The following is a 15,351-nucleotide window of genomic DNA, read 5'->3' as shown; positions in this document are numbered from 1 at the left end:
AAGGTGTGTTTCACCACACCCAGCAATATTTATTTTAAGCCAAGAGTGAATAGTAGGATAAATCTTGTGTTGTCTTAACTATATTCATGTCTTAACAAGAAAAGTAAAATTTTCCTTTTTGCTGTATAAATTCCAAGACTTGGAAGTGAGGTTCTCTAACAGTTTGAAAACACAACTGAACTGTTGTTGTTTTTCTGTAACAGTAGTGGGTACTGGCATATTAATAGTCTACAGAACTGAGAGAACTGAGCTGTGTTGTTTACAGGTTTGGCTTCAGTACCAGTGTTTGTGGGACATGCAGGCAGAAAACATTTACAACAGGCTAGGGGAAGATCTCAACAAGTGGCAAGCTCTCCTGGTCCAAATAAGGAAAGCCAGAGGAACCTTCGACAATGCGGAAACCAAGAAAGAGTTTGGACCAGTGGTGATAGATTATGGCAAGGTGAGCTCGGCTTGTTGTCAGGGCTCCAGGCAGCAGTAAGAACAGTTATTGGTGTTTGGCTCTGGGCTGGAGCTCAGACACTCCAGGAAGGAACTGATGGCCAACTGCTGTCCACCTCCCTGCAGGTCCAGTCCAAGGTGAACTTGAAGTACGACTCCTGGCATAAGGAGGTTCTCAGCAAATTTGGGCAGATGCTGGGCTCAAACATGACAGAGTTCCATTCCCAGATCTCAAAGGTGAGAAGATTGGGATGTTTCCCCAGGTGCTGCAGCTCAAGCCTGGCACCATGGTAAATCAAGTTTCTCTCTTAACAGTCTCGACAAGAGCTGGAGCAGCACTCTGTGGACACCGCCAGCACCTCTGATGCGGTGACCTTCATCACCTACGTGCAGTCTCTGAAACGGAAGATCAAACAGTTCGAGAAACAAGTTGAAGTGAGTTCTCACGTGGGACACGAGCTAAGCTGTTAATATCTTGTGTTCTGAGGCAACACTGAGGGACTCCACACCTAAAGTTTCTTATAGAGCAGTCATTAGCTGCCGTAGCCTCTTGTGTGTCATGTGTCATTAGAATGCACTGTGGAGTCCTGCTGTGGTAGCAACATGTCGAACCCCAGTACTTGGGAGCCTTGGGCAGGGGAATCATGAATTTGAGGCCAGATTGGTTTTCATAGCAAGTTATTGTCTCACAAAAGAGGCCGGAGGGGAGCAGGGACATGACTGTGGGTAAGGGCACCTGCTGTGATGGCCTGAGTCTTCCCTAGAACACATGGTAAAGGAGAGAACTGACATCTGTTGTCCTCTGCCTTCCACACACATACACACAATAAAGAAATGTAGCATCGTGGGAATCTAAGAAACTGCACTGTAAAAGTTCTGTGTGTGATTGTTAAGGAGAGTTCTGTTTGAAGAATCACTGTGTTTTCAAATCCGTTACTGGTTTCAAGTGCATAGGATTTGAGTGTTCTGTTCTAATTCAAGATAAAGAGATGAAGCCCAGGGCAGGGCATTCTCTGTGCCCAGCTGTGGTGTTAGAGGAACTGGTAGGCCACTCCAGACTCTGCTCAGTGCCCTCCAACCTCAATAATACTGAGGTAGACAATTGTAGAAGAGCAGGTGCTTTGGTCTATGTGTTTCTGTCCCAAAGGTCTTGCTTCTTGTTGGGATGTTGGCAGTAATTTCTCCTATTGTTATAGACAAAAAAAAAAAAAAAAAATATATATATATATATATATATATATATATATACACACACATATATATATTATATAAATATACATTATATATTATATATATTTCATATATTATATATATATATATAATCTTTTTACCTTTCAAAGCTCTACCGCAATGGTCAGCGTCTGCTGGAAAAACAGAGGTTCCAGTTCCCGCCTTCTTGGCTTTACATTGACAACATCGAGGGTGAGTGGGGGGCCTTCAATGACATCATGCGTCGGAAGGACTCTGCCATTCAGCAACAGGTGGCAAACCTGCAAATGAAGATCGTGCAGGAGGACAGAGCTGTGGAAAGTCGAACCACCGATCTGTTGACAGACTGGGAGAAGACCAAACCTGTCACAGTGAGTTTCACTAGACCTGCCAGCCAGCAACAAGCATGGGTTCTTTCTGCCAGCCTCAGGAGGCCAGGCTGAGGCTTAGCTTTTCAACACTAAAGATGTGTTTGCCCTCCAGTAACTAAAAGGCTGTGCTGGCAGCCAGCCATTTAGGCTAAGGCAGAAGGGTCACTTGAGTATGTGAGTTTAAGGCAGCATAGCAAGGTACTGTCAAAGTAACAGTGAGGAGCTGGGAGCAGAACCCATAGGGACCTTACCCAGGGGTGGATGCCCTGATACGTGTAGACAGTAAATGTGAAGGCCATGTAGCCATTTATTTACCCAGAGTGACAGTCATTTAAGTAGAAGGTGGTTTTAAATATTTGTTTATGTATGTCTCTGTACTATATGCATATAGAGCCTCTGCAGGCCAGAAGGGGGTGTCAGATCTCCTGGAATGAGAGTCAGACAGTTGTGAGCTGCAATTTTGGTGCTAGGACTTGAACCATTGAACTATCCCTCCAGTCTCCAGGAGGTGTTTTACAATTAATATAAGTTTTACTTGGGGTTGGAATGACAGCTCAGAGGTTAAGTGCCCTGGTGCTCTTCTAAAGAACCAAGGCTCGGTTCCCAGCACTCACATGGCAGCCCACTGCCGTGTCTAACTCCAGTCCTAGGGGCTCATACACCCTCGTGTAGACAGGCATGTATGAGAAACACCAGTGCACGTGAAATAAGAATAATTAAGAAAAGGCTTTATTGTTTTATGGTGTTTTTTAGCTTACTCAGGTTTAGAATTTGATTCCCTAAGTACCGCTCACCCTTCCCAAGGCAGCTGCTAGCTGGGCTGCTGGCGTGGTCTCTGCATTGTCACTGTCAGCTCCAGTCCCCTGAACCCCAGTGCTCCTCCCTCTCCTGACGCAGTCCTGCCACTCTGTGCCCTGGCTATTTCAGGGCAATCTGCGTCCTGAGGAGGCTCTTCAGGCTCTCACCATATATGAAGGGAAGTTCGGCCGGCTGAAGGATGACAGAGAGAAATGTGCAAAGGCCAAGGAAGCATTGGAGCTCACAGACACGGGCCTCCTCAGTGGCAGTGAAGAACGTGTGCAGGTATGGACCCGTGAGGGAGCTTCTGAGAATTGCTCTACCAGACACGGCTGCTGTCCTGGCTCATCCCAAGGACTCTGCCAAATGCAAAGGTGGTTTTTCTCTTGTTTCTAATTCCTGAGCTGGTTTCATGTTCCAGGTTAACTGCCTTGCCTTCTCCTTCACAGGTGGCTTTGGAGGAGTTACAAGACCTCAAAGGTGTGTGGTCAGAGCTTTCTAAGGTCTGGGAACAAATTGATCAGATGAAGGAGCAGCCGTGGGTCTCAGTTCAGCCTCGTAAGGTACTTGTTGAAGTGGACGTCTATGATCTGTGTGTTAGCAGTCACAGAGAGAACTGGGCAAGCTCCGAAGCTGTCACTGTACCCTCAGTGTTGTTAATGTGGTTCATACAAATGGAAAGTTTGTTTAAAAGCCATTCAGGAGGTTGTAGCTCAGTAGGTACATGCTTGTCCAGTGTGCACAAACCTTAGGTTCCGTCCCCAGAACTCTGGGTGATGGAGGCAGGTGGGCTTTTGTAACTTCAAGACTAGCCTTGGATAAATTCACAAGACCATGTCTTCAAAGAAAAAGTAAAAGACAACATACAGTGTGGGACATGGTGGGGTGGGGTGTGGTGTGGTGTGGAGAGTATGTCTGTGTATGTAACTCCATTCTCCCTGTCTCCTGACAGCTTCGACAAAACCTAGACGGCCTCTTGAACCAGCTGAAGAACTTCCCTGCAAGGCTCCGCCAGTATGCCTCCTATGAGTTTGTTCAGAGGCTGCTCAAAGGCTACATGAAGGTAGGGACTACCACACGGGTCTGCTGGGTGTCTTTTCAAAAGGCACCTGCTCATGTAACTCTTTGCCCCTGAACAGATAAACATGCTGGTAATTGAGTTGAAATCTGAAGCTCTTAAAGACCGGCACTGGAAACAGCTGATGAAGAGGCTTCATGTAAATTGGGTGGTCTCTGAACTGACCCTGGGCCAGATCTGGGATGTTGACCTTCAGAAGAACGAGGCTGTTGTCAAGGATGTGCTGCTAGTGGCACAGGGGGAGATGGCTCTGGAAGAATTTCTGAAGCAGGCAAGTGATGGGGGTGGGTGTTAGGCTGCTGTGTGGAGTGGAGCTTCGTCTCTGCAGTCCTCTCTGTCCCCTGATGTTTGAGGCTTGATCTGTACTGTGACGGCCTCTTCCTGGTCTCCTCAGATACGGGAAGTGTGGAACACATACGAACTAGACTTGGTCAACTATCAGAACAAGTGCCGCCTGATCCGAGGCTGGGATGACCTCTTCAACAAGGTCAAGGAGCACATCAACAGCGTCTCTGCAATGAAACTCTCCCCCTATTACAAGGTACACTGCACGGGGCACTCATCTGCACTCCAGTCATGCCTCAGATGCCTAGTTATTTAAAATTTTCAGTAAGCATTGACATACCTGAGAGAAAAGGTTAGCGGCTGAGCCTGTCCTCCTGTGGACCCGGCTGAGCAGCCTGTCCTCCTGTGGACCCGGCTGAGCAGCCTGTCCTCCTGTGGACCCGGCTGAGCAGCCTGTCCTCCTGTGGACCCGGCTGAGCAGCCTGTCCTCCTGTGGACCTGGCTGAGCCCTGTCCTCCTGCGGATCCACTAGGTTTTTGAAGAGGATGCCCTGAGCTGGGAGGACAAGCTGAACCGCATCATGGCTCTCTTTGACGTGTGGATTGATGTGCAGAGGCGCTGGGTCTACTTGGAAGGCATCTTCACGGGCAGTGCGGACATCAAACATCTGCTGCCTGTGGAAACCCAGCGCTTCCAGAGGTACAGCTTCAGTGGGGTCAGGCGCTGGCAGGGCTGATGAGCCCTCTGCAGAGGCTAACCTACTCTCCTTTGTTCTGTAGTATCAGCACGGAGTTTTTGGCTCTGATGAAAAAAGTCTCCAAGTCTCCACTTGTGATGGATGTTCTGAACATACAGGGAGTCCAGAGGTCTCTGGAAAGACTGGCCGACCTGCTCGGGAAGATCCAGAAAGCCCTGGGGGAGTACCTGGAACGGGAGCGCTCATCCTTCCCCAGGTCAGTCTGGGACAGAGCAAGTTGAGCTGTGCTGTGCTCCGTCTGTCCTCTTCCTCTGCCTGACGTTGCTCAGTTCTGATGTGAAGGATTTTGATGGCCAGCTCATTGAGCCCTCTGCCTGTCTCTCTGTGCTGGTCTCTAATGCTACCTGAATCCAGTTTCCCACCTTCATCCTACTAAGCATCACTAAGCTCGTTTTCTCTGTGAGCCACTTGAGTCTCTCCAGGGTAGCTCTGCTGTCTCCTGAGTATCACTCCTCCTTTCCAAGGAGTTTGCTTAGGGCGAGTGGAGCAGGTGCTGTCAGAATGACAAGAATGACACTGAATTCCACAAGTCTTACTGTAAACGTGTCTCTCACCAAGCCCTGGCAGGTGTTTGTATGAGGTCTCAGGTCAGGCCTGAGCTCTCTCTTATAATTGCCTCCTCCTGTACTTAGACCCTGTGCTCAGTCTCCCCTGTACATCAGGCAGTAACCCCAGGCTTGTTTTGATTTCAGGTTCTACTTTGTGGGTGATGAGGATTTGCTGGAAATCATCGGCAATAGCAAGAACGTGGCTAAGCTGCAGAAGCACTTCAAGAAAATGTTCGCTGGTGTTTCCAGCATCATCTTAAATGAGGACAACTCTGTGGTCCTTGGCATTTCGTCCCGAGAAGGGGAGGAGGTAAGCACAGCACCTTCGTGGCTTAGAAACGTCCTCACACTCAAGCTCCTTAATTCTTACGGTGTCTTTTCTCTTCAGGTCATGTTTAAAACCCCAGTGTCCATCACTGAGCACCCAAAAATCAATGAATGGCTCACTCTGGTGGAGAGGGAGATGAGAGTCACTTTAGCTAAACTTCTGGCAGAGTCTGTGACGGAAGTGGAGATTTTTGGAAAAGCAACTTCTATTGACCCAAATACCTACATTACTTGGATTGATAAATACCAGGTAATCATTAATAGAAGCAAACAGGCTGAAGGAAGATCTTAGCTCTCAAGGACTTGAAGATGATGGTAGCTAGTCTTGGCTACTTGGTGGGCTTTTTTTCCCACCCATTATCCCCCTGGTTTCACCCCTATCACTAGGTAAGAGAAAGGATGGGGGGTGGGAATCTCTGAATCTAATTTCTTTTCTTTTGTTTCTTTGAGCCTAAGTACTAACAAACCACAACTGATCTCCTTAAATGACTGACAACCCTCTTGGGGCCCTTACATTTATAAATCCTCTAAAAAGTTCCCAGAATTCCAAACGTCACAGCAGTTGTAGAAACTATCTGCACCTTGCAAAACCATGACAATACTAGAACACAAGGCAAATCATCGTTACTGTAGACGATCCGAAGCAGCCCCACATCCCACACCTGGGATTAAAATGAAAGCACATTCCTGTAGTATTTCTGTGTTTTTGTTTTTGTTTTTTTTTTTTGTCCCCGTGCCCCCCCCCTCCCCCCCCCGAGACAGGGTTTCTCTGTGTAGCCCTGGCTGTCCTGGAACTTACTCTGTAGACCAGGCTGGCCTCGAACTCAGAAATCCGCCTGCCTCTGCCTCCCAGAGTGCTGGGATTACAGGCGTGCGCCACCACCGCCCGGCTATTTCTGTGTTTTTAAAGAAACCAACATTCCAAAATTGTCCCTACAAATGACCCCTTGGAAACTAGGCGGTGGCACCTGTGGTCAGGCTCTTTGGGGAGGGGCAGTGAGATAGGAAGGCCATTGAGTGGTGAATTCAGAGTCAGGCCAAGGAGCAGTGATGCCCTATCTCAAAAAGCCACCCTGGGTGTCTCACTCTCTTTTCCCCCCTAGGCCCAGCTAGTGGTATTGTCAGCCCAGATCGCCTGGTCTGAGAACGTGGAGAACGCGCTGAGCGGTGCTGGTGGAGGCGGCGATGTGGGGCCCTTGCAGTCCGTGCTGAGCAACGTGGAGGTCACACTGAACGTCCTAGCAGACTCCGTGCTCATGGAGCAGCCCCCTCTCCGGAGGAGGAAGCTGGAGCACCTGGTGAGCTCACGCCCAGCCCGGCTCGCCTCCCAGTTCGGCAGAGAAAGGAAAAGATGCGAGATGCGAGCTGGGGTCCACACCTGTCACCTTAGCTTTGGGAAGGGGATCGGGAGTTCTAAGCCAGCCTGGCTTACATGAGGCTTTTGACCATGGTAGTGCGTGGACACAGGTATTCTGTGTGCACCTGGGTAGTGTTTGGTTCTGTTCCTCCTTAAAAATAATCTCGGAGAAGGCTAGCTTGATAAAAATTTTGCTGCAAAGCATGAGGGCCTGAGCTCCTGTGCCCAGGTCCTAATGTAAGCTGCTCAGAGCAAAATGGAATGAGTGCCCCTGAAGGGTGACCCTGGGCTCTGCATACACGTGCGTGCGTGTACTCAGACACCCACCAAAAATGCTATGGGGGAGTCAGGTGACCATGGGAAAAAGAACATGACCAGCTTTGGGTTGTTGTTGTTTTTAAAGGTTTTTTCAAACTAGGGTTTCTCTGTGTAGTCCTGGCTATCCTGGAGCCCACTCTGTAGACCAGGTTGGCCTTGAACCTACAGAGATTTGCCTGCATCTGCCTCCCAAGTGTTGGTATTTAAGGTGGGCGCCAACCCCACTGGCCATGACCAGCTACCTCTTTGCATCTTCTTCCCAGAGGGGTGGCTGCAGCAGTGTGGGCACAAGGTGGGCAGCCTGCAGGGTGCACATGAGGAGGCTGCTCTGTCATATTCAGCTGCCCAGGTTTTCACTTACAGAAGGTTTTTGACTTTTGTGTTTTCTGTAACTCTGAGTCTGTGATACTGTTGCATGGATAACATGTCCAACTTTCTTCTGGTGAAGTTCTGTTTGCAGTTTGGAATATTTGCTGCTAGTCACTGTAACTGAGCCTGAAACCTAATGTCAACTTAACAGATAGTCTACAGACCCAAACAGCACCTTTCTTTAATTTATGGTAAATTTTACTTCCTCAGATCACAGAGTTGGTTCACCAGAGAGATGTTACCAGGTCCTTGATCAAAAGCAAGATTGACAACGCCAAATCTTTCGAATGGCTTAGCCAGATGCGGTTTTACTTTGACCCTAAGCAAACTGACGTGCTGCAGCAGCTGTCCATTCAGATGGCCAACGCCAAGTTTAACTACGGCTTTGAGTACCTGGGCGTGCAGGACAAGCTGGTTCAGACACCCCTCACTGACCGTTGCTATCTGACAATGACACAAGCCTTGGAGGCCAGGCTTGGGGGCTCCCCATTTGGTAAGTCACTTCACAGACCTGGACAGATGGAGTCAGGGCAGATCTTATTTTGCACACAAAGCTGATGGTTTGGATGTGTTTATTTCATGGTTTTACGTTCTAAAATCTTTAATTTCCTGTATTTATTATAGCAATTTTAAAATAAATTTTATGGCTGTTTTCAAGCCAAGGATTTATGTGGTAATGGACTGAGTACTAAATTATTTCTCTCCCAAATAATAGGACCTGCCGGAACTGGAAAGACAGAGTCCGTCAAAGCCCTTGGCCATCAGCTGGGGCGGTTTGTCTTAGTTTTCAACTGTGACGAAACCTTTGATTTCCAGGTAAGAACATTTTTCACATTGTATAAAGTCATTGAGGGTCCCCTCTCACAGCCCCCATGCAAACAGGCCTTCTCTGGTGCTGCCCAGCCTGCAGCAGGACCTAGCTCACGCACTGAAGCCTTCTTAACTTTCACTCTCAAAGTTAACCATTATTGTTTGTCTACACTTTTTTGCCTGCCTGCCTATATGTCTGTCTGTATCTGTGTGTCTGAGATTGGGTTTATAGCTAAAGCTGGCCTAGAACTCAAATCTCTTATCAGCAGGGCTAGTAGGCATCAATCACCGTCACCTCCAGCAGAAATCATCCTCCCTTCCCATACCAGGGGTCAAACCCAGAATTTTAAACATGCGATTACTCTACCACTGTGCTATATCTTCGGCTCTAGAAAGGGAAAAAACTTTTTGAGGTAATGCTTAATATCTGTAGCTAAAAACAATAAATATTGTGGAAAATGTTTTCCATGCTAACAAAAAAGTGTTAGTATAAACTTTGTCAGAAGGATTTTATTGGCATAAGATGGAAAACACATTGCTCAGTATATCTTTGTAGTGGTAATGTTTTTGATGTGAATGAAGAATGAACAACTGAATATCCATTTTGGGAGGTAGATGGTTTTCTCACTTTGAAGGGAGAAATTATAGGTTTCAGAAAGAGGTGACTTGCTTAGAGTTGGTCAAGTCAGACAGTTACCACAAGCTGCACAGCTCAAACCACAAAGATGTCTCCCCATAGTCCTGGAGGCCAGAAGCCCACCGTGGTTTTGACAGATCTGGCTCCTAGTGGGGCCTCTGTGCCTTGTGTGAAGATTGTTGACCCAGCATCTAAACATGTGCAGAGAAGAGAGCGATGGATGGATGGATGGATGGATGGATGGCCGGATGGGTGGGCCCTGGTGACTTACTCCTCTCTGGTCAGTGTCTCCCTTCACTTTCCCTCCTTTAGGACCTGTGTCCATGTCCAGTAACACTGGGGTCAGGACACGGAGGACTGGCATTCATTGGGAAGGGACACTCACCGTCCATAACAATAGCCTCTCTATTCCTTTTGTTCTAGGCGATGGGACGTATCTTCGTGGGGCTCTGCCAGGTGGGCGCGTGGGGCTGCTTTGATGAGTTCAACCGCCTGGAGGAGCGGATGCTCTCAGCTGTGTCGCAGCAGGTGCAGTGCATACAAGAGGCGCTGCGGGAGCATTCCAACCCCAACTATGACAAGAGTAAGACTTCTCTGTGTTTTTTGTTTTGTTCTGGGTTTTTTGTTTTGTTTTGTTTTGTTTTGTTTGTTTTGTTTTGTTTTTTGTTTTTGTCACTGTGGAGCTGGAGGGAAATCTGACATGAGCTCATTTACTTACCCCCATGAGCCAGTACTACAGTGAGTCATGGTTGGAAGCTGCTGTGCGGGCTGGGGTTCTGGGGTCAGGTTTGCTTCCTGATGGTGGTGGCAGCACTAGTACCAGTTCCTATGGGTCCTGGAGCAGAGTATCCTTTGCAAGGCGAAGGCCACAACATATTCCCTTCTACATGCGACCCCTACACTGGCCCTTGGGAGGCTTTTCCTTCCAGCATCTCTGGGAAGCCAGCCCCCTTAGCACCTGTTTGACCTCAGTGCCCCAACGTGTGGCCTGTGGAGTCCTCTGTCAGCATAGGAGTCGCTGTTCTGGAAGGCTCCAGGGGTGGCCTGGTTCTCTGCACCTAGCAGCCCAGACACATGTGATAGAGGTAGACTTGGTGCCAGATGTCCTTGCTGTGCAACTAGGTAGGCAGGTCACTCTTCCTGTCTGTGCCTTCTCATACCTTCTCTCGTTTGTTTTTGACAGGGTTTCTCTGTGTAGCCCTGACTGTCCTGGCACTAGCTCCTCTGTAGACCAGACTGACCTTGAACTCAGAGGTCTGCCTGCCTCTGCCTCCCAAGTACTGGGACTAAAGGCACCGCCCAATGGCTTTCTTGTTTACTTTTACTCCATAGTAATAGCAACTGTGTTCGAATCTTCCAGACCTGAAGAAAACAGGAATCTCAGGGCAACCCTGTAGTCTCTCACTGAGTAAACACACACATTCTTAAGTGGTTCAGGTAGCTGGAGGGTTTGCTTTGTAAGTTGAACTGATGCTAAAAGGAGGTGATTCTCATGATTCTTGGTTGTGTCACTTGGATTCACTGACAGGTTGGGTCCCCTGTTGCCCTGTGCCGTTCAGCATTGCTTGCACAGTCAGTGAGCCTCTGGTGTCTTGGTAGCTGCCCTCTGTCTGCCTGATTGTGGCAGTAGTCAGAGGGGTTGGAGGGAGTAGCCCAGGTAGAGCCTCTGTCATTCCAGGTTCCTGAGCTGTGGTCTTAGGTGTTGTGTCATCCTAGAGACTCCTGAACGTTGTCGGTGTCTTTAGTGAGTTTGTGTCATCTCCTTGCAGCCTCAGCCCCTATTACTTGTGAGCTGCTGAACAAACAAGTCAAGGTTAGCCCCGACATGGCTATCTTCATCACCATGAACCCAGGCTATGCAGGCCGCTCAAACCTCCCCGACAACCTCAAGAAGCTCTTCCGGAGCTTGGCGATGACCAAGCCTGACCGGCAGCTGATCGCCCAGGTCATGCTGTACTCCCAGGGCTTCCGGACTGCCGAGGTCCTGGCCAACAAGATCGTCCCATTCTTTAAGTGAGTAGCTGAGAGCCAGTCACAGCTTGTGTCTAGCTGATGGTTATTGTTGCTGTCCAGCCCCACATCTCTCAGATGCCCATCTCACTGCTGCACTGTAAATGCTGTTGGCTTAAAGGGCGCTCTTTTAAAGAGGCTTTTCTCTTTCAGACTGTGTGATGAGCAGCTGTCTTCTCAGAGCCATTATGACTTTGGGCTTCGGGCTTTGAAGAGTGTGCTTGTAAGTGCAGGCAATGTGAAGAGAGAGAGGATCCAGAAGATAAAGAGGGAGAAGGAAGAGCGAGGGGAAGCAGTGGACGAAGGCGAGATCGCCGAGAACCTGCCTGAGCAGGAGGTTTGTGCAGAACGCTTTCATTGCTCCCCCTTCACTCTGTAGACCAGGGTGGCTTGGAAATTGAACCCAGTGTGCACTATGTAGCCTAGGCTAGCCTTGAACCTCGTGGCTGTCCTCATCCTCCCAAGTGCTGAGATCACAGGTACCCACCACCACACCCCTCTTCACCTTAGGACTTGGGTCAGGACCTTGAGTGCTCAGTGTGATCCTCCTGTCTGGGGTTCTTCCTCTCACCCTATAGATTCTGATCCAGAGTGTCTGCGAGACAATGGTGCCCAAGCTGGTGGCAGAGGATATCCCTCTGCTCTTCAGCCTCCTGTCAGACGTGTTCCCTGGAGTCCAGTACCACCGTGGGGAGATGACAGCCCTTCGCGAAGAGCTGAAGAAAGTATGTCAGGAGATGTACTTGACGTACGGCGATGGCGAAGAAGTTGGCGGGATGTGGGTTGAAAAGGTACTGTAACTTGCTGCTCCCAAGACCACAGGCTCCGGCATCTGAGGAGACCTGCTCACAGGGCCACTGTGGGCATGGTGTGACTTAGATTTGTCCAGGGCATGCTTGAGTGTCCCTTTACTAACACACAGGTAGCAAAACATGTCTCTTACATGTAGCGCTAACTAAAAATGCTGACTAAAAGTATGATTATAATGAAAATTGGTTTATGCCTTTAAGGCTTTCCCAGTCCCCCGGGTTAGGTTTCAGTTGACAGTCAGCTGCGGTCTCCTTTCTGGACCAGTTTCTTTCCTTTATCTGCTCTGCTATTTATACCTGCTGTTTGGATTGACTTGAGTACTCTGTATTAGAATAGTCCTTTCCATTTGATCTTTCCTCATCCTTGGAGAATCTTTGGATGTTTCCATAAAGAGAGAGCATAGAAGGCATCAATTCCACTGGCCCAGACTTCCTCCCTGGTATAGAGATGTCTTTGAGATGTGGTTCCCACACAATCTTGGAGTTTCCTGGCTTAGGAATTAAGAGGTTCCATTTCTTGCTCACTGTCACTAGAAATGCCACAGCGCCTGCCTGCCTGCCTATCTCTCTTCCTTGATGCTCTCGGTGCTAATCTCTGGCCCTGTAGGTTCTCCAGCTCTACCAGATCACCCAGATCAACCATGGCCTGATGATGGTTGGGCCATCAGGCAGTGGGAAGAGCATGGCCTGGCGTGTGCTGCTGAAGGCCCTTGAGAGGCTTGAGGGCGTGGAGGGGGTGGCCCACATAATTGACCCCAAGGCCATCAGCAAAGACCACCTCTACGGAACCTTGGATCCCAACACCAGGGAGTGGACAGACGGACTCTTCACTCATGTGCTGAGAAAGTATGTTTACTGTTTGATGTTTGCATTTCCGGGACTGTAGGATCCAAGCGCTTGCAGTACCCTGTTCACACAAAGAACACAATCTGTTGGGGGAGGGTAAGCTTTTCAAACCCAGGGTGGAACTGTGGGTAGAGCAAGCCTTTGAAACTTTTCAAACTAGGATCATAGACAATGTGAGAGGTGAGCTGCAGAAACGCCAGTGGATTGTCTTTGATGGTGATGTGGACCCCGAGTGGGTGGAGAACCTGAACTCAGTGCTAGATGACAACAAACTCCTGACCCTGCCCAACGGAGAGCGCCTTAGCCTGCCACCCAATGTGAGTAAGCACCACTACAGGATCCTTAGGTGTGCCCCCACGAGTGCCAGTTCCACAGTCCAAGACTTTAGTTAGCCATGTCATCTACAGCCGGGAAATGCTAAATTGAGATTTCCAGAGTTAAGCAGCTTACACATTTTAGGTAACTTTTATAGCCTGTTAATCAGTTACTGTGCCTGATTTGTAAGTTGAACTTTATCAAAGGTGTGTGTGTAGGACACCTGGGGTACACGGAGTTCAGTGTGCCCAAAGTTCCAAGTGTGCACTTCCAGGAGGCTTAGCTTAGGTTGTCCCTGCAGAGCTGCTGAGTGGCTGGCAGTGCCTTGGGGCCTGTGGGGTTGGCTGGGTGGCAGGGGTATGAAGAGAAGCAGTATAGAGACAGCTGAGGACTCAGCCCCGCTGTGGAGTGTGTTCTTCCTCCGGCTCCCTTTGCTGACTGACTCCACAGCAGCTGTGCAAACAGCAAACAGCTGTGATGCTGACCCTGGTCTCACAGCTTGACTTTTCTAAAATGCATGGCTCTGAGGTTAAGGGTTGGGAGTCTCACCTTCTGCTTAGAATCTTAGCCCCACTGTTCACCACATGAGAGATCTGGGCAGGTGGCCTAACTCTGCATGTAAGTGGAGAGAGAGAATGGGCCTATAGTTCTGGTGGGTAAGTTCGGGTATGTGGAGTGTGGGAGCAATAATTATAGGAGAAACCTGCCCACTGAGGCTTGCAATGACAGCACCTCATAAGGTAGCTGGGCCGCCATGCCAGCAGGAACTTCACACTGGGCATAGCTTCCGACCCACATTCTTACGTAGAGAACGTATTAGTATTGTAGCCATATGAGCTGTATACTGTTTTTCTTTTATTTTTAAAGTGCCAAAAAAAAAAAATTAGAATACTTTCACTATACATGTAAGTAAATTAATTTCAATATTCTTGTTTTAATTTGCCTAATTCTTCCTCCAAGGTGCGAATAATGTTTGAAGTGCAGGACTTGAAGTACGCAACCCTGGCCACAGTGTCTCGCTGTGGCATGGTGTGGTTCAGCGAGGATGTACTGAGCACAGACATGATCTTCAATAACTTCCTGGCCAGGCTGCGCAGCATTCCCCTGGATGAGGGCGAGGACGAGGCGCAGCGTAGGCGCAAAGGCAAAGAGGACGAGGGTGAAGAGGCCGCCTCTCCAATGCTGCAGGTGTGAGGGCTGCCCGTCCTTCTCTGCGGGCATCGAGGGAGAAAGCAACACTTAGCAGAGAGGAAACAGCCAGCTTTCTTACAACGGTTCCTGAGGGGACTCACTGGAGCAGCTTGAAAAGCTAGTTATTAGGAACTTAACCGTGAGAAAGTCACATGACTCCACTGCTGTTGATCTCAGTGTGATCTTGGGTCCCACAAGTTGTCCTCTCAGTATTACAGCATGCATTCTCATTCTCTCTCTCTCTCTCTGTCTCACACACACACTTTCTATCTCTCTCTTACTCTCTTTCTCACTTACACACACACTATACATAATTTTAAAATGTAAAGTGCGTTTTCACTTTATTTTAATTTGTAATTCATGACTGACTGCCCTTGTCTGTTGAGGTGAAATGGAGTATCCCTAAGGAGCCCTTAGGGTGAAGACATGAAGAATGAGGCTTGGCTGTTGTAGCATTACCCAAAATCTGTTTAATTCAAGGTCACGTGACCCTGCCACAGATGTAGGTTAAGATAGATTGAAACCCCCTCACCAATTTTTTTTAAGACAGTGTCTTACTGTGTAGCTCTGGAATTCATAAACCTACCTCTCAGCCTCGCCAATACTGTCTGCCTCTGGTATTTTTGAAATGCTTGTACATTTTTTTGGTTCTTTTTGTTTTGTTTTGTTTTGTTTTTAAATATTTATTTATTCATTTCAGTGTATATGAATACACTGTAGCTGTCTTCAGGCACCTACAAAAGTGGGCATTGGATCCCATTACAGGTGGTTGTGAGCCACCATGTGGTTGCTGGGAATTGAACTCAGGACCTCTGGAAGGGCAGTTGATGTTCTTAACCTCTGAGCTATCTCTCCAGCCCCGTGTTGTACGTTGT

At 48.5% G+C, this 15,351-nt stretch overlaps 1 protein-coding gene across 1 annotated transcript in view; it reads left to right on the top strand.

Moving 5' to 3' along the window:
• Positions 1 to 15,351, top strand: part of Dync1h1 (dynein cytoplasmic 1 heavy chain 1) — a 67,337-nt gene that overhangs the window by 24,143 nt on the left and 27,843 nt on the right. The window contains exons 13-35 of the mRNA XM_052185016.1: positions 266 to 442; positions 568 to 678; positions 757 to 876; positions 1,782 to 2,021; positions 2,949 to 3,104; positions 3,269 to 3,382; positions 3,772 to 3,882; positions 3,959 to 4,168; positions 4,292 to 4,438; positions 4,715 to 4,881; positions 4,962 to 5,135; positions 5,632 to 5,797; positions 5,876 to 6,064; positions 6,918 to 7,112; positions 8,069 to 8,351; positions 8,574 to 8,674; positions 9,729 to 9,888; positions 11,075 to 11,318; positions 11,469 to 11,652; positions 11,894 to 12,106; positions 12,732 to 12,970; positions 13,131 to 13,287; positions 14,246 to 14,473. Coding sequence (XP_052040976.1) covers positions 266 to 442; positions 568 to 678; positions 757 to 876; positions 1,782 to 2,021; positions 2,949 to 3,104; positions 3,269 to 3,382; positions 3,772 to 3,882; positions 3,959 to 4,168; positions 4,292 to 4,438; positions 4,715 to 4,881; positions 4,962 to 5,135; positions 5,632 to 5,797; positions 5,876 to 6,064; positions 6,918 to 7,112; positions 8,069 to 8,351; positions 8,574 to 8,674; positions 9,729 to 9,888; positions 11,075 to 11,318; positions 11,469 to 11,652; positions 11,894 to 12,106; positions 12,732 to 12,970; positions 13,131 to 13,287; positions 14,246 to 14,473 — 4,086 coding nt within the window. The remainder of the gene's footprint in view (positions 1 to 265; positions 443 to 567; positions 679 to 756; positions 877 to 1,781; positions 2,022 to 2,948; positions 3,105 to 3,268; positions 3,383 to 3,771; positions 3,883 to 3,958; positions 4,169 to 4,291; positions 4,439 to 4,714; positions 4,882 to 4,961; positions 5,136 to 5,631; positions 5,798 to 5,875; positions 6,065 to 6,917; positions 7,113 to 8,068; positions 8,352 to 8,573; positions 8,675 to 9,728; positions 9,889 to 11,074; positions 11,319 to 11,468; positions 11,653 to 11,893; positions 12,107 to 12,731; positions 12,971 to 13,130; positions 13,288 to 14,245; positions 14,474 to 15,351) is intronic.

The sequence above is a fragment of the Apodemus sylvaticus genome, chromosome 6 (assembly GCF_947179515.1).
Source record: "Apodemus sylvaticus chromosome 6, mApoSyl1.1, whole genome shotgun sequence".
Lineage (NCBI taxonomy): Eukaryota > Metazoa > Chordata > Mammalia > Rodentia > Muridae > Apodemus > Apodemus sylvaticus.
Note: the sequence above shows the minus strand (reverse complement) of the source record. Positions and strands in the feature narration are given on the sequence as shown.